The sequence below is a fragment of the Amphiura filiformis genome, chromosome 6, assembly GCF_039555335.1.
Source record: "Amphiura filiformis chromosome 6, Afil_fr2py, whole genome shotgun sequence".
NCBI lineage: Eukaryota > Metazoa > Echinodermata > Ophiuroidea > Amphilepidida > Amphiuridae > Amphiura > Amphiura filiformis.
The window spans coordinates 26,598,133-26,621,949 of record NC_092633.1 but is presented as its reverse complement, the minus strand read 5'-3'; the positions used below and the strand labels follow the sequence as shown (position 1 = coordinate 26,621,949).

The 23,817-nt window shown below is 36.2% G+C and overlaps 1 protein-coding gene across 1 annotated transcript in view; it reads left to right on the top strand.

Annotated features, from left to right (window-relative positions):
* Positions 1 to 23,817, top strand: part of LOC140155193 (DNA damage-regulated autophagy modulator protein 1-like) — a 47,607-nt gene extending 23,790 nt beyond the window's left edge. Inside the window, exons 3-8 of the mRNA XM_072177938.1 lie at positions 11,449 to 11,502; positions 14,373 to 14,440; positions 15,222 to 15,385; positions 15,996 to 16,173; positions 17,135 to 17,184; positions 20,943 to 23,817. Coding sequence (XP_072034039.1) covers positions 11,449 to 11,502; positions 14,373 to 14,440; positions 15,222 to 15,385; positions 15,996 to 16,173; positions 17,135 to 17,184; positions 20,943 to 21,374 — 946 coding nt within the window. The 3' untranslated portion in view covers positions 21,375 to 23,817. The remainder of the gene's footprint in view (positions 1 to 11,448; positions 11,503 to 14,372; positions 14,441 to 15,221; positions 15,386 to 15,995; positions 16,174 to 17,134; positions 17,185 to 20,942) is intronic.

Genomic DNA, 23,817 nt, shown 5'->3' with positions numbered 1-23,817 from the left:
ACCTTTTGGATTTGATTGTATTTTGGTAGGTTGGGGTGGGTGCATCACACCACACCTGGTGGGCCTGGTTTGGACTGAGTACTGAGAACATGAAATTCATCTCGGCTGACATTTGACAATGATGGAGGTTTCCCTTGTTATTTGGAATAAAGTACAATTAACTTTCACTCATCATCCAGAAACATCAGCTGGGAAACATACAACTACTAGTAATATGTAAATCCAGGGAACATGCACATTCTTCAGGTGAACTCCTGGTGAATGACCCAAAATAACTTGACGAATATTCAATGAGGATGTTTATGTATTACCTCCACAGAACTGATAGTCTACCGATGATTACTAGGTCTGGTTCATGGTGGTTTGCGGGATTACAAATTGGAAGTAATGTTATATGATTAGGCGACAATATGCACGCAACAGGCCACAATTTAATTGATATAAAGAACAAAATAAATGTTAAGTCATAACCTATTGTGACATGACATTCCTGTGTCAGGAGAGATGTTGACCCTTGCAGAGGCGTGCAGTCAGTGTAAGTAGTCCAATGGGGGGGGGGAGGGTACGTCGATACTGAGCCCTAGCTATTTTTCAGCAATATTCAAATGAATTTTCAAACAGCCCCAGGATGATAGCCTCCTTTTTTACACAATGAACCTGGAATGCTTTTTACAAAGTAAAACATTGTGAACATAAAATAAAGAAACTGCTAATAAAAAACCACAGATTATAATAGTGTACATGGGTTTGAATTGGATTACATAAAGGTATATTTAACAATTTACCTAAAAAGTCAATCTTGTATAAATATTTTTCTCCCTAGAATACATTCATATGAAAATGAAGCATATAGGCCTAGTTCTTTCCTTTTTATAAGAATAACAACCAATATTGACTTTTGGAAAAAAGACTGTATGTCCACATTTGGCAAAGAGCATAATATACCTTACTTTTGATATTAACCAAAGATCTATTTTCATTGGTCCCGATGTTAGCTTACTTTATTAGCAAATATGGCTCAAAGTTGGTATGAATCATTCTTAAAAGTTCAGCCGATATCAAAAGAACAGTTTATAGACAAGAAGTCTTTATAAGCTTTTATATGGAACCCTATGCAAACCAATTTGGATATATAAACATTTTGAAGAATGCGGAAATCGGTCTCCATTAAAATGGTTAGCAAATATGTCACTTTGCTGTCTACATTTTACCCACAAATAAAAGTATACACTTTGGTAAAACTGACTGCTCAGTGCCAGAAGTGGGTAAGTGCAATAGCTGCCCTGTGAACATTTGGCAATTTACACACAGTGTATGTGCATCTACACATGGCAGTAATGTTAATTCAATGCATTGAAATCGAACTGAATTGAAATGAATTTTGGGCGATTTTCATTTCAATGCATTGGAATTGAATTGGAATCGAAATGAGTGGGCTTGGGCATGAATTGAATTGGATTGGAATTGAAATCATCATGGGCAATGAAGAATTGAATTGGATTGGAATTGAAATCATGTTGAGTGATGAAGAATGAAGTGGAATTGAAATGAAATTCAGCTTTGATTTCAATTCAGCATTTCAATTCACAAGCAGATGTCTGTGATTCCAGATCATTTCACCTGTAAAAGGTACCCTTCCCCGTTCTGAATTCTGATACACTTCCAGGTCTATTCACACAAGAGACACAATATGAAGGCAGTTCAATGTGAAGTTCTGTTCATTTTAAAAACAAACAAACTCTTTTCCCTAACAAGATAAATAAAAAGAAACAGTGGTCACCATAAACTGGTACAAAACATAAACATAAAGTGTTACAAAACATATTGTATTCTAGAAAGCTTTCATTTAAAAATGATAGCATAAAATACACATATATTTAAAGAAAATTATAAGTATGATATCATTTCTCATACACAGAACAGGTACAGTTTAACTTTTTGAGACTTTTTTGGCAATCTTCTTAATCTTTCTTTAGAAGAATATCTACTGTCTCTATTGTCATGTGGAATATTTGTAGGTTTTATGTTCATAGAGACACTAATATCTTCTAATATGATGCAAATTGATTCTTAGCATGTTTAAATTGCTTGATATGATCGATAATGTGAGCATGGTGACTATGAGGTCCCCAACTTGCCAAAGAGCTCCAAAGATCTCAAACTTTTGGCACTAATCATAAAGCCCCTATTTTTCTCAAGCTCCTAATTTTTATGCTCAAAAGTCATTGTATATTTGAACAAATTGTGAGAAAACCATTAAAGAAAATGTTTATATCTTTGGCAGCTTTTTTCACACTTTTTCAAAAGTACAAGGATTTTGGGTGTAAAATCTTAGGAGCAGGAAATAAGTAGGGGCTATCTAATAGTATCAAAACCTAGATTTTTGTCTTCTTTGAGGTCAGTGTGGGGACAGGGTCCCATTATCGATCGTACCACACACCTTAAGTTTAAAAAATAATGTGCATGGTGGACAAGAAGTTAAGACAAATATTAGGAAGTCATTCACCTAAGAACTAAGAAGTTCTGAAGTTTCATAAAATAGGACACAGAGGTCAAGGATCACTCGCATTGTTTGAATGTGAAAAGTGAATTAACATAACAATTAAGTATCTTCTGTTGAAATGCTTCTGTGACAAGTAGTCAGGCCCCCCAAAAATGCCAAAGGCCCAAAAAGTCCCCTTTTTTTGACCCAAAAAGTCCCATTTGCAAGCGTAGCTAGAGGAAAAATAAGGTTTTTATGCCTTTTTGGTCCAAAAATGTCCCAAATCCACCCCCAGCTCAAAAAGGTCCAAATTTTGAAAAAAAGGTCCACTTTTTTCAAAATCAGCAACCCCCCCCCCCCCAAAAAAAAAGTGTCAAGTGTTAGAAAATTGGTAGTAAAATTTAAAATGTGCACTGCAACAGTTTCTAGATATTGAACACCATTCTAGACACCATCTTGTCCTCAATTTGTAAACATGTCTAAATGCTAAACATGTTTAGTAATTTGATGCCTTTTGTTTGAATATTAAACACTTGAAATTTTGAAGTTTGACATTTTGTGTTTAGATTTTACATGTGTTTACAAATCGAGGACAATATCTAGACACAGTTTTTGCAGTGTCAATTAACACAAACTGCAACTGTATTGGAATTGGAATTGAATTGGAATTGAAATGAATGCTCAGAATTGAATTGAAATTGATTAGCTTTTAATTTCACTGCATTGGATTGGAATTGAAATGAAATGATTTTGAAATTGAAAAATTGAATTGTAATCGAATTGAATTAATTCTAAAGCAAGGTGGATTGAATTGGAATTGAATAGCAAGACTCCAGGTGTAGAAAGAATTGAATTTGAATAGAATTGAAATCAATTTTCTGGAGTGAAATAACAATACATGGCAGCTACACATGGCAGCTATTGTACTTACCGTACCCATTTCTGGCACTGAACAGTCGAAATAAATAAATTGGGTCACATTGACATGCCATTGGCATACCAACTAGGGCATTTTGCAACCAGGCTCAAAATACTGGGACAAAATTAGTGAAATTTGTGATCTTCCTTTAGCCTGTTTTAAATTGGCCCATTTCTGCATCAAAAAAATGTCAAAGGGATATCAAAAATGTATTTTGATTTCTGTAAAATTCTCAGAAAGGATAGGTAAATGAGTTCTTCTTGTCCCAAATAGGGACCAATTCACTATTTTTGGACTCATTTGACACTGAGCATGCAGAGTAAGAAAAGAAGAATCCAACCAAGATCCAAATGACCCCTGTTTTGTATGAGGGTACTTACTGGAAAGCAGGGTATGATGTGCCGATTCTTCATCGGTTTTTTGGGGAAAATTTATGAACATTTTTTCCAGAATTGGGCAAGTTTTAATTTTGAACAAAAAATTCACAAATTAGTATATTTTTGGGTTTCTTTGTCATCAAATTAGGTATATTATTGGGGTATGTTTTCAGAGTCCCAGTCACACATACCTACCCATTACAAAATTAATACTACCCCACCCCTCCTCCACTCTGGGGGGGGGGGTGAGTGTATTTTTATCTGACAAGCCAGATGGGGCACTTTCTCAACCTTTTTGATGGTTCAACTTTTTGGACTTCACTTGAATCAAAATGCTTGGATGGGTTTGAATCATCAATATAAATCAAAGATTCTGGCATTAGTTGCGGGCAAACAGACAAGTCCACAGACAAAGATGGGCAAACAAAGTTCAATAGTGATTAATATTTACGCTGATTAAACAAGTCTTAAGTGTTTTTTTCAAACCAGAAAGTGGCAAATATCACATATATCCTTACTTCCTCTCCTGTGACAATTAAAAATCAATCAAAAAACCTGAAAAACTCGTCAAGTAAAATTACGACGAGATCTACAGAAATAGGAACTGCCGGTGAGACTTTTAAGTGGTTTGTCCCCAAATTGCCAATGATCAAGATGTCTGGACCTGGATGCACACAATAAATACAACTCAGGTATGAACAAGAACAATAGGCTGGAGCGTGGTGGTCCATCTGGTTTTTTAACTTTTTTGGTTGGAAATGAAGAAAAAAAGAGGAAATTGGTCTGCATGGTTGGGTGCATGTAGGGAAGTTTTCTCTTTTGATCTACCAGGCAATGACCTTGTTTACTCTACTGTAGAGTCACTGAAAGTCAGTGTTCGATTTGACCAGGTCAGAATCAATTGCGCCTGTCAAAACTAGTGTAAACACTGAACTTCAATTTCAATTCAGAAGTCATATTAGAGAGTGACTTTGGTCATCATTTTAGAGCTGAATGAGTTGAATTTGGTTCAACTGGGTTATGTCGGCTGCTTCTGTCTTACTAGATCCACAACATGCTCACCTATCAGGGCACAGTTCTTTAACCCCAATGCATTTGCACATTCATTGAATGACCTTTTAGAATTTGAGTACAAAAACTCATATTCAGAAACTTCATGTCAAATTTTGTGCTATGATTGTTTGATTGAGGTTATTGAACTATGCCATTGAGATGAGGCCATTGTGGTCCATAGTGATGTCGTCTGCTGCTGTCTGCAGCATCAGTTCTACTAATTTTGCAATTGTAATGAATGACTATCTTAGCACCATGTGCACTTACTTGCAATTGAAACACCTGCAGAAAATAGCTTAAATTAATGCTTTACTACACACTAATCCACATCAGATAATTTTTTCGTCAAAGCATGAGATAATATCTAATTGGTATTTTGTGACTTTTTACAGTTGTCGAAACTGGTAATGAACCTGTGGTGGTTGGGTGGGTAGTCTTAACCAAGACAATGTCTCACTTAAATATTTCATTAACTTTGATTGTCATTTCATTGTTGTATATAATTGATGATTGTCATTGTTAGATATAGTTATTTGATTATGGATAGTTATGGTAAGAATTCAGTTGGAACTACCATTTGTGAGCCACTTAATATACTTGTTCTAAAGTTTTCATGTAATTATTATTGCAAATACTGTTTAGCTCAAAATCTAAATGCCATGCATTCTGGAAACTCCTGAAGTTGGATCCCTAGCTCAGCTGAGTTGCAAGGATAACTAAATTGCTGGTACAACCATCTTATCTTTGTTTTACCTTGAGTTTCATCTGTGCTTTTGCACAACCGTGACTTTGTGCCGCAAGCATGCTTACAAACTGCCCATGTACATACATGCAATGCGCACATTCACTATGTGCATAAGTTAGTACGCTATTCAATATAGGCCTACTCCCGGGCCTACTGCGCCAGCAAAATGCGCACCTACATCATTACCAAGCTCAAGGTAAAACAAAATAAAATGTAAAGTCCGATTCAGACTCTACATCGCAGCACGATGCAATACTGTGGTGCTTTTAAAACTGAAATCTGAGCCCGATTTTACGAGCTCAGCAGTGGAAATTCTCATCATTTCGTTGGCGATGAGACTGAGAGTTGAACTTTGTTCAACTTTCTACGCATTGCGCTGTGATATTGCGGCAGTGCACACTTGTGATTGGTTGAGGGAAAATCAAGGTCTACAGAATGACCATAAAAGGAGATGCAGACACGCATACTTTTAAAACATCGTATCATTGCGATATTTTTAAAGCATCGCAGCTTCGCATCATGCTGAATCGGACTTAATCCACTCACTCATTTGAGAATGGCTAGGAAAAGAAGCTTATAGAAAAGGTGCCAATTCAAGGCAAAATATGGTCGCACCTTTTTATTAAAATCTGGACTCATCTGTTAAAATTTATCCCCTCTTTTGTGCTGTTATAAAATAGGACATCATGCCTATACCATCTGTCCATTATAATGACAGACAGACGTGATTCACATCGTAACCTGTCATTATGGTAATCACAAGCTGCTCATCCTAACAAAAATAAAAGGTTTATTCAATAACTGATATAATTAAGATTTATTCAACAAAAGCTCATGGTCATGTGAAAGTTCTCAACTAGATCATGGAGATTATAGCCTGGGTCATTTGGATCTAAAACTGATGAGAACCAAAATGCAAGGAAGAGAACGGTACTGCTCGTACCTTCTTCGTTTTCAGCCTAGAAGATTACATTGGGGATTATGGTGTAGCAGAGATTCAGGCCAGGGTAAATTGTTAAGTCTTATTTCCCATATCCCACAAACAAAGGCTTATTTTAAGTGAAAATAACACATCGTATTATGTCACCACCAATAACCCATTCCCCCTCACACACACACCCCCTTTAAAGGCTTTGTCAGCCTTAAAAACTCAAAATTATGAAAATTTCAACATTTCGCGGCAATTGTCAGCCTTAAAAACACAAAATTGTGAAAATTTCAACATTTGGCGGCAATTTTACGCAATTTTTTTTATCCCCCCTGAAATTCCCTTTGCCCCATGCCCCCCCCCCCCCATGATTCGTGGTGCCACCACTCTATGAAACAGTAGCCATGCACAAAATTTAGATAGAACCGTGAATAGAATATATTTGCCCAAAAAGACAGAATTCACCCAAAGAATTTAAATATTTTTGTGATTAAAAGAAAAAATAATGACTTGCACCAATGGGAACAAATGAAGCTGGGAAATCAAGGCCAAAATAATGTAATCGGTTTCAAGTAATTGAATAATTTCAAAAGCATACTGATTGTGTTAATTTGATGTCAATGATAAATAGCCAAGAATTTCAACAAAATAAAAGAATTCACAGATTATATTCAATTACCAGCCTGGTAATAGTGGTGACCATAATTGTTCATGTAGAACTATGACCCTGTAGCTACAACATAATTAACAGTACTATCATAATGAAAGGAACACCTTTATCAAGTAGTGTTAGTTACTCAAAAATGGGAACAATATGCCAAAATAACGGCTTCATGTTGCATTTTACCTTATGGGAAGGACTATTCCACCCTGTAGACAGATTCTGAAGGAATTCAAAATATTAAGGTTGACATCCAATCAAACTTGTTCCATAGATGTCAACAACTTTCCATTTTCTTATTTTTTGTTATATTAAAGTATACCAATCTTGAACAAATGCACAAATGTGATTTTTGATCATTTTTTTTTTTAGGGAATCGCTGATAGCGTCTTTCTTCTCAAGCCGGTTTTGAGCAGTTCCGTTAACTCCGATCCTGACTCCACATTGCAGCGCGACACAATGCTATAAAAACTGTAATCTAAGCCAGGTTATTACGAGCTCAGCGGTGAAAATTCTCATCGCTCGGTGGAAATTTTGGTCCGCGATGGAGTTGGAAAATATACCGCGTAGTGATATCGCAGCCGTGCACACTTGTGATTGGCTGCTGCAAAAATCAAGGTCGGTAGAATGACCTTAAAAGGAAATGCAGACCCTGCATGCTTTTCAAATATCGCAACAACATATCACACAATGAAAATAAAATGTACATTTTAATTTCATCGCGCAATGTAGCGATGTTAGAAAACCATCGCAGTATCGCATCGCGCTGCAAAAGTGGAGTCAGGATCGCACTTTACTCAACTGGACTTTCAGACATGAATGCTTATGTGTCACTGTAAGCACCTTTTAGTATATCAAATGCCCATTGAAATAAATGTCACGATTATAACCAACTTTAAACACTTTAAAGTATTTGAAAATAAATATAAAACAGTATCCTAATCTTTTTGCGACAAAGTTTGCGGCATGTTGTGACATATTAGCCACGGCTAAAAAGTCCATGTACAAATATAACAATGTAGACGGTATGTTCAGCCATATCAAAGGTGGTATTAAAAGTATTAAAAACCGGACAAACTATGAGAACTTGGAAGAAAGTGACCTGATTAGGACTATAGGGATGAAGTCCATGCATGTGATCTTGGCACCAAGTTTGTTGTGCTTTAGGTAGAGTTACAAACAAAATTGTCTTCAATTTAAGACTATATTGTTTGAAACATGAAGTGTCAGCATACTTCTATGTGACATACGATAGTTTAAATATGCGCGATCACATCAGAGTTTTATACCAAAAGAGTTGGGTATTTAGTACAAATTAGCATATCCCTAGGATTTTAAGGTGTGTGTTTCATTTTACTTGACTAAGGGAAGTAATTCAATATTTTGCAGTGAGTTCAGGCAAGCTTGGTGGCAGGGCCGTAGCAAGGTTGAAAAATGTGGGGCGGCCGTCACAAATGTGGGGCGGCCAAAATACAAATATATGCCCAAATTAAAATAAAGAAATAAAGAAAAACATAACAAATTTCTCAAAAAGTGAGGCGGCCATGGCATCCCCGGCCGCCCCGCTTGCTACGGCCCTGCTTGGTGGTATGGTACAGGGAAACTTTGAAATCATACCAGTTATTTGCAGTTTTCAGGACTAAAATGTTTGCCTTTATTGAGAGTTGGGAGGGAGGCAGGAGGTAAGGAAAGGTTAAGAATAACTTTGAAGGAAAACTTGACAAATTATTACATAGGTAATAGGTTGACTGGAAAATTCTCTACAAAATTCATCATTAACTTTTTCACATGCTTCATATTTGCAGACATATGATTCAATCAAACATTTCCACTGAAATTTTGAGATATCAGTATTTTGTTGCATTATGTAATGTGAAAATAAGCTAAAATAATCCCGATCTTATGAAAGCAAGTTCGTATTTTAATCAAACTCAAAGAGGGGGAAATGGTACATGTATAGTCAATTTTGCTTTACTAATGATTTCAAGTTTTGATGAATTGACCAAACTGTTTTGCATTTGCTTTCAGAAGTTTCAGCAATAATATAAATATACAAAATGATTGTTCTTCGTCTGTTCCCTGTGTGTCTTTGGTGTTTTTGTAATGCCTGCATCTACCCACTGCACCATTGGACTGGACCAACATGAAATGACCAGAGTTTTGAATATAATATAATGTATTTAAAGTACAAAGTCTGGTCATATCAAGTGGATCCAATTTTCTAAGATCTGTGGTTTGGAAGAGGCAATCTTTTCAGAAACACCAACGATGAAGAAAAATCATTTTGATACAGCCTGTAATCATGGTAATTGCATTTGTGAATCATAATTATATTTTAGTAGATTATAACTTACTGCATAGATAAGTATGTTAAATGAATAATTTGATTTTGCACATACAGAAAAAAATTATTTCACTACTGAAATATCTCATCACAAATCATGATCAATAAATGGCAGACATGTAGCTTTGGTTGTCAGAATAGACCATTTTGGTTAAAGCCTTTCTCAAAATCTCATAATAGGCTTAAATCAGTCATATCTGAAATTTTATATGTCACAATATTTTGATGTGCATCACTAGGTGGTATTATTGAAATGCACTTCCTCCCACCCTGTGAAGTCTCATCACATATTGACCCATTTTGGGGTTTCTTTTATGTCTTATTGACCCGTTTTCTGGTTTTTAAGATGTTAGCGGCACATCAAGGATCCTTTCATTCAAATAACATTGGACTTAACTTTTATTCTCTCTATCAAATTATTTGCCCAGCGCACACATTCACTGCTAAAAACATGGACACAAGCCTTTTGTCAGAATGTGTGATACTAACCTCAAATGCACTTGCCAGTTTAATTGAAGGTTTGATCATTTTCTAACACCAACTAAAGAAAAGTGTTGGTTTGCTCACCATTAAACCTCGCCTTTTGTGTTTTAAACATGTTAACTAAACAAAAGACATAGAACCAAAGTAGAATAGGGGCAGTTAATGAGTGGTTTGACTTTTAAAGGGACTTTACACTCCCAGACTAATGTCTGAAAGGCAGATCAAATTTGCTGTTTTATATGTATAAAGATTCAAAAACGTATTCAAGTTACTGACTTCAAACAGGATTGCCAAGAATTTGGGAGTCAGAATCGTAGGTCAAATAAAGTTGCCCAATACTTCTTGACCGTTGGTTTCTATGGGATAGGAAACTACCAGAAGTCACAGGAGCCAATATTGAAAATTTGCCCAATTTTATTTTATCCATGGGTTTCTATGGGACAGGAATTTGTTGAGGGGAAATCTTCTAAAGTCGCCCAATTGGGCTACCAAATGACAGGTTTGGCAATCCTGACATCAAATGACTGCAATTGTAGTTACTCTGTTTCATCTGGTGCCTTTGGTGCACTGTGTGGTCAGACTGTCTATGGGCAATGGCTATTAGTGGTTGCTCCTATGGACAGAAATAAATAGTACAGGTTATCACTTGGAAGATTATGATCTTCAATATTTTGTAAGTCTGAAGTGCTAATCCATCAATGAAGTGCAGATTAGGAATGAAAGCAGAGGATAATAATTAAATACAGAAGCATTAAATTTCAAAATAATAAATGTTGCTTTCAAGAAACACCCACTTACTTATTTGTACCATACCTTGCCCCAAATATGGGCCCAATGTATCTTTTAAAGGGACAGCCACACCCCCTTCCACTTTTCTATTAAAAAAAAGTGGACATTTTTAAATCATTGGAAATCGCTGACTACATAATGTTTGTATGCAATTTTTTTGTTGGCAGGTTCATTTGCTTGGAATAAGAAAATAAGCCTTTTTTGTGGATATCTACTGAAACATACCATAAGAATCACAAAATACTCCTTTAAGACCGTCTTGAAAGTTGTTCTGATATTTGATTATCAGCTTTCTGCCTCAATTGATCACTCACTTATCAAAAATATTATATTATTTGCACAGTTGTTGTTTATTTATTCATTTATTCCTGATATAGCATTAAACCATTTTGTATACAGTTCCGTTTACAGGCATTGTTTTGAAGTATCGATCCATTCCGATATAGCTATGTAAAATATAGAGAGAGGGGTCTGCAGGGCAATGTAAATATACAGTATCTACAAGTAAATAAAAAGCAGATGCGCATTTATATGTGGGTTGTTATACCAGAACATTATTTGTTTAAATGGATAGATATAAACAGTAATCGTGGCATAGTTTATTCCTAGTTTACTTACATGTTGTATATCAAATAATCATGTTCACTTTTTATTTGCTTCTTTGCAGGTATATGTTTGCTGTTGGGAGTGGACACATATCTCCAGTACTACCATACATAAGGTGTGTGAAACATCCATATATTCTTTTTTATGGGGTGGGAATATATTGATTTGGTCAGACTTTATCATTACATTGTAAAGACTTACAGCAAATCTATGGCCAGTCAAGGAATTAGGGCCTAAATTCAACAGGAGTCAAAATACGATCTATTGAATTTCAAAGCAGTGGCAACTTCTTTTGCCCCTGTTCATGAGACGTGGGAAGTGAAATAGAGAGTAACAAAAAGATTTGAATATTTAGATTTAAAAGTCTCCAACCTTTATAATACATTGTCCATGTGTATGAATTGATTTGGACATGAATTAATGAAGATCCTGACTTGTATCCTCTGACATGATACTTTTACATGGTACACAGAAGGCTGCCCTCATTAAGCTTTCAAAATAATTAACTTGCATGTATTGTTACAGCAAATCTCTCTGGCGAATTATTATTAACACGATTATTTTAGAGTGATATCATGAGCACTTTATTCATGGCTAAATCATGTCTCATCAGAGGTGAACAATTTTACAATTTCTCACAAGGACTTTACATAATAAGCCCATTTACAATGTATATATACCCATACTATATTCACTGAAATGACTCCAAATTTCCAGTACATGGATGTCCTGCCAGATGACACGTTGCATTAGATGACCAGTCAATCAAAAGGATGGACTTTACAGGAAAAATCCAAAGTCGAGATAATACTTTCATGTTAGGAAACTTTTATCAGTTTTATTTTTCAGACATCACTTGTCAAACTTGATCAAGACATTTACATTTTGCAAGTGAAATAAGTCGTGATTTCTTTTTCTTTTCCATATTTTTTTCACACACACAATATCTTGGGAAAAAAATTTGCTGCAAAGGCCATCTTTTTAATGTGACCAGCCCTCGAATTAACCCACGGCACCCACAGCATTTTGCCGTGGGTGCCCATCCCCACTGCCATAATGCCCTCAAAATATGTCCTTTACCCAAGGCAGTCACTTGTCGTGCCCTCTAATGAAGTTGCCGCGGTGCCCCGCCCAGCCCTGCCCTGCCCCTTCATAATAAAATCATCTATCTATGTTTGTGTGTTTTCTTCACTTTTGAGAAATTGCCTTGGCGCCCCTCTCAAATTTTCAACAGTTGCCATGATGCCCTCTTGAAATATTACAAACTGCCGTGCTGCCTTGCCTTTTGAGTGAAAATCCAAGGCAATTAACAACTTGCCCTAAAAAAGTTGCTGTGCCCCTTCAGATCCTAATTCGAGGCCTGAATGTGACTGGTCAAATTATTGATTGACTTTTGTCAATGCCATCGCTCTAGAATTACAGTACATGTGTAATTCTGATAATATTTGTCCCCACTTCAATGGATGCAGTCATCCAGAACAGAGCAGCGAAGAGGGACAGGGGAAAAGGGGCTAATTTTGACCTCTCTCCCATAGTTTGTTTCCAGCAGTGGTGGTACCGAATTTGTTGGGGGGATTGGGCAAAGTGAATTTCGGGGGGGGGGGGGGAATCAACCAATTTTGCACAAAATTGTCACAAAAAGTGGAAATTTTCTTTGTAATTTTGGGTTTTACTGGGGGAGCAAGAGTTCTGACTGGGGGGAATTTACCCCCATGCCACTGGTTTGCAGTCTTGGATAACTCTTGGTCATTTTATTTTGTTTATGCCCTGTTGATGCTCATGGATTACTTCAAATGTAACTGATAACAAGCAACACATACAGATAGGAAAGTACAAATCCAACAAATGTCATTGCTGGTCAATCATCTTCAATCGGCTGGATTACACATTAACACTTAACAGGTTAAAAGTTCGCAGACTATGTAAAAGTTCAAGTCGGAAATGCGCCACCTTGGGACAATACCCAAGTCAAGAATGATTTATGTTAGACTCATCAATAGGAGACCTCATCTGGAAGATGCTTCCGATCCCTTTTGCTCATGACCAACCCCCTCTGGGTTTATTGAACTATGACTCAGTGTTATACTGCCTGGTGTGTAGGAGCTATTAGGGTTTGGGCCAGGGTTAGGGGTGACAATATCCATCCTCCCAGCTGTTTGTATTACAAATGATACTTTAGGGATTCATGCATGACTTGTTAACAAAACAAGTTGTTTGCGCTTGAAGCCAGGACTTGAACTTGAATTTTGTGCCAGCTGATCTGCCAAAGTCATTATGCCCCCACTCTTTCACAGATATGTCCTGCACATTCGATCCTTTATCTCTTTCCTTCCTTTCTTAATCCTTCCTTCATTTCATTTTTTCATGCTTTCCTTCCTTCTTTCTCTATCTCCTTTCCTTCCTTACTCATATCAATGATTTTGCATAATGCCTAATAACATTTTACTGTAAACTGTCCCTATATAACCCAAGAAATACCTTACACGATTTTCCTATAGTGCAGATAGTGACCAGAGGGGTACATGTAGTGACTGTGACAAAATTGATTTTGCACCAATACAATTGGTTATATGAACTTATATCACCCTATGTATACAGGTGTGATAGCAAATGGATATACAAAATGTATAGACCAAAGACAGCTCTAGGTCCGATTTCTCGAAGCTTTGCTAGTCAGGCTCCCTAAGCCAGCAGGTTAGCCCAACCAATTTGGATACATTTTATTGATTTATCTTTCTAGGTAATGTACGATGTGAAATTGTAAGCACTGGTAGGCCTAAATAGAGCTTATGAAGCCTGACCACTAGCCATGCTTCGAGAAACTGGCCCCTACTGTCTATGGTTGGACATGGATGCTATTCATCAGTATGCCATGATCATGATAATTATCTGTGTACATAATCATGATATAGGCCTAATATTAATATTATATTTTTAATCATACTGTAGGTACATTTATATATTCCGTATTTCTTTATTTTACAGTGACACAGGTATTGAATACCCTGAGAGCAGTATATTCAGTTTATGCATGGACGTTGTTTCATTTTTATGTAAGTAAATGCTTTTGTTGACAAATTATGAAGAACCTGTTCATTTAATTATCATTATTTTGTGTATGATGTGACCATTGATGCAACATTAACCCGACTCTATAAGCCTTGGCGCTTTGATCCCTCTGAGATCTGGGAAAAGGCGCTATATAAAACACCGAAATTTATTTATTTATTTATTTATTTGGCCACTTTCCCAAATACCTTAAAAGAGGGGAACAAACAAAGGGTAAACCTTTTAGTGCATACAAAATGTTAAAAGGAACAAACCTTAAAAAGTCTATTTTTAGATGGTTGAAGTGAAGTTTATAAAGGCAGGTTTTTTGCCTTGAATGCAGGTCCACTTAACTATGTTGATGATACCATACCCAAAGTAAGACCTGACAAAGATTTTGTCAGAATGCTATTTTTAGATAGTTGAAGTGAAGTTTAGATATTACATATAGACAAATCCAACGAGCCAATGGTCAGAATTCATTCGGCCATTACTGAGTCCCTTCCACAACAAACTTAGTTGATCATTCTCTCCTTATATTCTATTGTAAATGCTCTAGACAGCTCTCCTTGAAGGCTCTAGAAGAGCTTTCTAATGCTCTCCTGCAAATTCCAAAAGACAGTCCCTGATAAAGGCATGTTCTTCCCCCTGAATGTAGGCCCACTTTACACTTAACAATGTTGAAAATACCATACCTAAAGTAAGATCTGACAAAAATTTTGTCTGAATATAACACTTTTTGCATGGATAATTTAATCATTCTGAAATTCTTGTTATCTCTTACAGTGGTACTAACAGTATATGTAACCTATCATCTGATTGGTCAATTTGTTCAAATTGGTGAGGAATTGGAGAGTGGGAATCACCTAGCATGCAGGAGAGTTAACAACACATCCCTGGTAGTAGGCATTGTAGCTGCTACTGGACTATCTATTCTAGCAAATTTTCCAGTAAGTCAATTACCTCTAGCTCTGCACTTGTTTGTTTGTTTGTTTAACCGGTCAGTCCAGGCGGACACATGCATGGGTCCTGATTGGACCAGGCTCAAGCAAAATGACAATGTTTAAGCCAATCCCTAAAAGCTATATGAAGAGAAAAGAAAGAAAGAGGATTGAGGAAAAAGAACAAGGAAAAGAAAGGCCACTTCCAACAAATCAATTGTACAATTTTGCTCGTATAGCCCTTGGGTCAAGAAATAAGAAATTAGGAATTCTTATTCCATGCCCTGATAAGAGGTTTGTGGGTTGTTGGAGTGTAGTAGTAAAGCTGGAGCTTTCCTGGTGGGTGACTTGCCCACCTGGAGAACCTTGCGGGTGTACTTATTATACCCACCCAGAGCAAAAACAAAATGGGAAAAAAAAGAGAAAGAAAAGGTGAAAGAAGGAAACAGAGGAGGAAAAGGGGAGGATGGGGGGTATAAGAGAAGAGGATGAAAATAAAGAAAAGGAGACAAAAATAGAAAAAGGAGAAGTAAAAGGGGAAAGAGAAGAGAAGGCAGAGAAGACACATGATTACATCTTAACACCAACATGGAATTTCTATTATTGTTATATTTTACAGGAGGATGAGAATTTGATGGTTCATTTGGTTGGTGCATTTTTCTGCTTTACATTTGGTGTGGCTTATTTGTTTCTTCACACATGGCTTTCGTTCAAGACCAGTCCTGAGTTCTGTCCACCATTCATGTGCTTTATACGACTCTCCATATCAAGCTTCGCTGCTCTTACATATGTGTTGTGTATCCTTTCAAATGAATATCTTACTATAACATTGCATGCTAATCAAATCAATCTAAAGATAATATTCTGATATTATTGTGCCGATAAAGTTCATTCACTTTATTATGTGCTATCTACTGAAGATAGCATGTGTTGTGATGTAACATCATGGACCCATGATATCCAGGGCTATAGAAAAAATATTAAATTTGTGTACATCGTGGAACATTCAACTACCCTTGTTACTCCGCGACTAATCATGCTAACTACATACGCGTACAATGCTACTCTACGCGTCCATATTAGCGAGGCTATCTGCGTACAACTGCTTACTACGCACAGCCACGCAAAGAGTATGTTCCACGATGTGCACGAATTTGATAATTTTTCTATAATTGTTACTGGTAAAGGTGTTTGGTCCATTTGTTTCATTTTGTTTACTATCTTTAAAAGTACCAACATTTTTGACCATTTTCTGCAATTAATTTTCTCTGATGAAGGCACCAGATGAATCAACCTTCCTACTAACCAATCATGGGATGTAGTGAGTTGATCGTCAGATACAAACTATAGTCTCTATATTTACCTCCAGTCATTGGTACTAGCTTTGAAGTTCAGCGTGTTCTATGTCAGCTTAGCGTTACTTGGTGTGTTTACATACATTCTTGTGCGCAATCAAAGTGTCGAATATGTACAGCAAGAAACAACACTAAGCCAATGCAGCACACACTGAACTTCAAAATCTAGTACCACTGACTGGAGTTAGATAGACTATAGTTTCTTTATATCTGCTTACAATTAAAGAGGCATGTTTTTTAGCTAGCTTTACAAATCTTACTCTTTGGGCAATTAAGTTATAATGGATGAGATTGTGTCACTTACAAATAATACTTCAGACATCATAATCATTTTACTGTCTGTTGGTAAGTAAGCTGAGTTGAATATTTTGTTTGTTTCCTTGACTACCTATTTCCCATGCAGTAATACTCTTTGGTACAGCATTGAGATGGCACGCAAATGAAGATAACCCAGTAAGTATCAGAGGACTGAACAATTCTTTTGTAGTAGGCCTATTCATGAGAGCAGTTGATGGCACCAGGGGGGAAAGTAAATTTCGGGGGGGGCATGTGGGGTAGCACTGCCACTGCTTGAGAGTAATGTGGGGAGGGGTCACTTGTCATTGACCAGTGGGTATCATCGTGAATCTTTTAAAAAAAGGTCATTTTCAAGATCAAAACACTGTATAACCCGTATACTTAGTAGGCCCTATGTGAATAGGTTATCTAAATCAACAAACAAATTTGATAAAAAGGATACCCTTACCAATCATATGTATTTAGGGTCTTTTGAGAACAAAAAGTTGGGGAAATTTCTGACCTTTTGAGTTCAGGTGCTTTTCCTGTGCAATACAAGTATGGCATAATCTTACTCCCAATCTAAACTTTGCAATGCTGAGTTTAGATTTGGAGTCAGATTATGCCCTACTTGTTTAGGGTTTAGAAATGAAGCTTACTAAAGTTTTTTTTTAAATAGCGGTGCAGTTTCAGTTCAATGTTTTATGTGTTACCATGGTTACAGGTGTTTTTGAAAGTCTGTGTTCAGGGATGATACCCCCCTAAAACAACCAATAGTACTCCAGTCACAGGGTAATGGTAATTACTTGAATCAAATAAATAACCAATTAACCCCAGACGGAGACAATGATACACAAGGCAACAGCAAATTTTGGTAATACTTATTGGCCATCAGGATAGACAATAATTTTATTTTCATAAACAAAGATTTCAGCCATTATATCATTACAAGCAAAGGGTTTGTACACAACCCTGGAATGAAATCAGAAAGGATGGGATTCCAAGATAAAAGTAAAAATACTCAACCCAATTTCTGTACGACAGTAAACCAACTGAGGAATCATGAATCCCAAATCAAGCAAGTTCAAAAGGAAGAATCAAAAGGATGGGATTCCAAGATAAAAGTAAAAATACTCAACCCAATTTTGTTCGACAGTAAACCAACTGAGGAAATGAATCCCAATCGCAAATTCAAAGGGGAACTCCAGAATAAGAGCAAAGCAGCTCAACCCAATTTCTATTCTACAGTAAGCATTACTGAGGAACGTGGAGCCCACAAATAACCCGACAAAGGGATTTTTATAATGGCCGAAACTTTCCACTCTATCAGTTTTTCATTATATAATTAGTGCATACAGTATTAACTGATATTAATATGAAATATAGATATACAGGTGCATATAAGTGGAAGATGCAAGATAAAAGAAAACAAACATCTCCTTGTATAATACATGTTTATAGCTTGTCCTCTAATTATTATATGTAATTAAACATGACATGTTTAACTCTTGATCGATAAGTCTGTCTTCTGTGAGGACTCCTTTCTATGTTAGAATTTTTTTTTTGATAACAGATGTTGTAATAATGCAATAAGCTGCAGTTAAATTTTATGCTGCTATTATATATAAAAATTAGCATTATAATGAATTTTGACCGCGCATGTCGGGAGCTTATCATTTATTTGCTATTTTATATGAACAAAGATATTTGAGATTCCAAGATGAAAGCAAAATGCTCAACCCAATATCTGTTCTACAGTAACACTACTGAGGAATCTGAATCCCAAAGCAATCCTGGGGAAAATTAATACAAATCCTCATGGAATTCCAAGATAAAAGTAAAAATACTCAACCCAATTTCTGTTCTACAGTGAATACCCGACTGAAGAATCCAAATCCCATAAAAAATTTTCTTTACCCATATAATTATTTGTGCTCCAATAGCATGCCTAAAGCATGCTTTATAATCGTGCAACTATTTAATTTGTTTTCCTTAATTATGTAAGGAAAGCAGTACCTGCCTTTTTTAAAAACAACTTATGATTTGCTTGAAATAAAGTTATGTGCTTGCATTAACATATTTGACAAACACATAGGCTCCCCTAAAATTGGGAGAGGTGGGGGGGAACTAAAAGCTTATGTCTAGCCATTCTGGAAACCAATAATGTAATGAAGACAAAACACCACGACAGTGACCAGCGCAGACGAGAGGGCAGCTCTCATTGGTCAACACACGATGCTGTCACGCTGCTATGGCAACACCCGGCCGGGAACACACAGACCCGATCGGTATGAACCGGAATTGCTTCCGCGTGGGGTCAAATTTGTTTTCTTATCGCTTCACGTTAGAAAACTTTATTCAATACATTGGCCATGCCAATTGCCATGTAACATGGATCATCCTTTGCATGACCTTTTATTTGTCAAAAATGCACTTTACAACAACAATTTCAAAAATATGAGCTCCTACCATGGCTGCTACAAAAGCTTCCATAGCAGGCTGGAAATATATTTATATGAAAAATGTATTTTATTCAAACATATGGATTTATATTGATTTGACCTTTCAAAAAATGTAAAAAATGTAGTTTCAAAAACAAAATGTCAGGTGCTAGATGATATTTTGATGTGGGTCACATGTGCAGAATTCTGTCTTTATGTTTAGGCCCTATGCAATTTGTGGAAACTTGGTTATTTCTCAGGTCAAGTTGTATAATTGTTCTCTGGTCCATAGTGGGGTGTTATGGTGTGATAATAATAATAATAATAATAATAAAACAGCATTTATATAGCGCATTGTGAATCTCAGATTCCTCAATGCGCTTTACAGATTTAAAAACTACCAAACTTAATTTACAATAAATGATTTTAACTTAAGAATTATACAAACAATAATATGCATAAAACAGCAGACCAGCTGCAAGCAAACAACATTAGAATGGCAAGAGTAACACCAGTGAGAGGCCCACCGACAAAATCCCCAGGGGGACTGTCGGTGCACCCTCACACCGGCATCATCAATATACATCAATATACAAGATAAAATACAGTTTAATATAATAAAAATGACACTAATAATATCAAAATCTGATGCCGATGTTCCTCCATCAAATACACCAATTTCAAAAGGTCCACTTTATGTGTATATGCCTTTGGTTGAAAGGAAAGCATATTTGAATAAAGTGAAGGAAACAAGTAAACAAACAAACAAAAGTTACTTTTGGCCACATGCATGTTTTCACCTTAGACCACCTGTGACAAATGTATGGAAGATTTATAAGTGCCCCAATATGGGAAACTAACATTGCTTAGTGATCCTGAAGCCCTTTCAATGACTATGTCAAAAATAAAATAAATGTAATAATTAATGTCCAGTGACATATTGTCAAGATCAAGTTGATGTGGAATTCAACTTGACATTCAGGTGGCTTTTCACAGCTTTTGTATTTACCTTGTCAGGAACAAGGATAAAATAAGTCATTTTCACATTGAAATTGAAGAATGTGGCAGATTTTAATATAATAATATTTATGGCATTTGGAACCAAGGCTCTTTTTGAGTTTTTTTGGAATCTTCAAATTTACATATTAGATCAAACACCATCAAATTGGCCAATGCAGTACCATATTTGAAGTCAAAACTTTCTGGCAATACAGGACAGGGTTCTGCTGATGAGATGGAAAGTATCCATCACTGGTTATGATATAGCATTTTCAAGTCCCGGAGAAATGGCACAGTCATCCCACTGACTGCAAGTGCGCTCGCAAGCCGCTTCATGGCCAACTGCTTTGCATGCACCCATCTCATGAGCACGAGGAACTAGAACCAGTTTTAAACATAATTCCTGATTTATGGAATTGTACAATTTTTTATAATCTAAATGTTGATGTAGATATCAAATTCCTAATTGTCTTCCTCTTTTTCTTGTTACCATAGCAACCCTACTACAAAAAGATAAGTGCAGCATTTGAATGGATCCTAGTGGTGACCTTTGACATGTACTTTGTAACATTTGTCTCGGAGTTCAGACGGATTAAAATGTCACATATTTTTCAACATTACCAAGGAGGATCATGGGTAGAATTTGCACCTCTATCGAGATCGGAGTCACTAACCCAATCAGAAGAAACCAGCAGCACAAGAAGTAGTGGCGATAGTTCACTCACAAACTCAAACCATAGTTCAAATCAGGGAATAAACAATTCAAACAGTGATGTTATGAACACAAAGCAGGCTTTGAACAGTTCAAACTTCATCCATTATTACGATGTGAAAAAGACAAGCTGTAATTGTCATCATCCGCAGAATGAGACTGCTTATATATTACCGACTGGTGAATTGTGCATTGGATGGGCTACAACTGTATGACATCAATTTTCTTGTAGGCATTAATTTGTAAATAATAATTTTATATGTATATTTATTTATGACATCAAATAGTAAAACAACTGAAGCAAACTTTCCAAGGAAGTCATCTATCTGTCCGACGAAATGTATGAAAGTAAACATGGCAAAATATTTTGCACTAATTTAACCATGATGAAGTAGGAAGTACAGTATTGGTATTAATTTTGAGATGCCCAGTGGTAGAGGTAGGTCACATCCAGCCCAGTTTGTATGCCTATGGCTGTCAGGCAGGTTGGCCTTTGAATCTTCTCCACACCAACCTTCCTACTCCACATCATCCCACCCACCCCTCCCATAACTGTGACCATTTATGCCACTGATTAAACAATTAAGAAAATTCTATTCGACATTTGGAGGCTTTAAGAATTGGTGATACTTTTGAATTGAAATGTGCAGTATTAGCCACAATTATTTTGGACAAATGAATTTGGCCTGATAATTTTACCACAAAGAGTCATCCCCTGGAGTCATCACTTTGAGCAAAATACCAGTATGGGGTTTCCCTTGACATAAAAAGGCAATATCTCAAATACCATAGAACCTTTTGTATTTTAGGTTAAAATTAAAAGCATGAAGAGCCCCAAGTGGTGCAATATCTGCTTATATCAATTTGGTAGTGCAATAGAAATATTGCAAAATATGAATATTTTAGATTTGGTCACTATTAATATTCACTTGAAAAATAGTATTATGGTATTTTGCTATTTAACTTTGTGTTTTATCACAAAATAGGTTACATAATAATGTACTCACATAAAGTAGTGCCCATGAATGTACACAACTGCAATGAAATGGCATAACCAGGTAAATTATAGGTGAGTTGGGAGCCAAAATTGGCCTAGAAAAGGGTCATTGACATTTATCATATGGCAGAAAATGACACCTATGTTTGCGGCACATCCCCATATTATGTTCATTTGCACCAAGCCCCCCCCCCCCCAGCGGATGGGAAGTAAGTCACTGTCAAAGCTAGGGAACAATATGTAGATCTCAAATGTATAAATTGGACATTTTGGAGAAAAAAAACTTATTTCCCTCTGAATCTGGACTCAGGGCAAGCCTGGAGGGCAAACAATATAAAATATTTAAAAAAAAAAAAAAAAAAAAGTGCCAATTAATGTCAGGATATCTGTTTGTATACATTGGGTAAAGTAGGCAAGTGTTCTTAAAGACAAACCCTCCTCCCTCTGGTTATGCCATGTTGCAAATGAATCCAGATTGAAATGGGCCAACTTGTATCAAAATGTGTGATGCTTCAAGAGGTTTACTCAATAACCAAGCACTTTTGAAATTCACAGGACAAAGAATTTAGTGCTGATTGTTAACTGCTAATTGCACTATTTTACCCATTACAAACTTCATTTGAATCTGGATTCAAATTACATTTTATGATGTATAGCTCATTATAGCTCATGTCTTGGAGACTCAACCAATGAATTTTATGTTCTACAGTGTGTGAACTGCAATAATTGGATTCTGGGTTTCTCTACTGGAGATCAGTTTGACTGAAATTCTTTCCCATAATGCTTTCCCATAAGGGTATTGCATATCACAGGGAATGGGGGGGGGGCAATAGATAAACATCCATCATGAGCTCTATTATAATACTTTATTAATGTAAAAAAATAAAAAGCTCACTCTCCAAAAGAGTGAGAAGAGTGAATATCACTCTAAAATAGTGAAAATCACTCCAAAAAGAGTCAAATCAAAACCACTCCTAATTGGAACTGATCACTCTTTCAAGGTATGTTAAGGGACATTACTCTTTTTCAAGTAGTGTCCCTTATATCGGACCTTGAAAGAATGGTTTCCACTCTTTTAAGAATGGTTATAACTCATTTGGAGTGATTTTTACTGTCCTCACTCTTTTGGAAGATGAGTTTTTCACTCTTTTACATCAAGATAGTATCTTTTGTTATGCAACAAGCCTAGTACTTTGTGGGAAGGAATTTCTGTCAAATGTGACTTCCGGTAGAGAAACTCCGGATCCATAGTAAGCAGAATATTGGAAATTAATCTTATAGATCCAGTATATAGTCCAACATTTTTGTGTGTGTTTTCCATTATCTGACCAGAGTGATTTTTGGCTCTCAGCTGTTATTGACTGATGTTTGTTTGTTGTTTGTTGCAAAAGGAAAACACATCTACAGTTTTGAACTATATACCAGTAGTGGCATCACAAGGGAATTCAACAGGTTTATTTTCATGTCCTAAAAATTGTATTTTTATTCTAAGAGTGACCAAACTTTAGGACTTTAGGACTTACCAAATATAAGTCCTGATAGAGTAATTATAAGTCCTTTAGATTTAAAATTGTAACATTTTAAATTTTTAATTCCAAATGACATATTTTTGACATAGTTTTGTCACTAATCGCACCGGCGTGTCCCAGGATCTTTTCCTG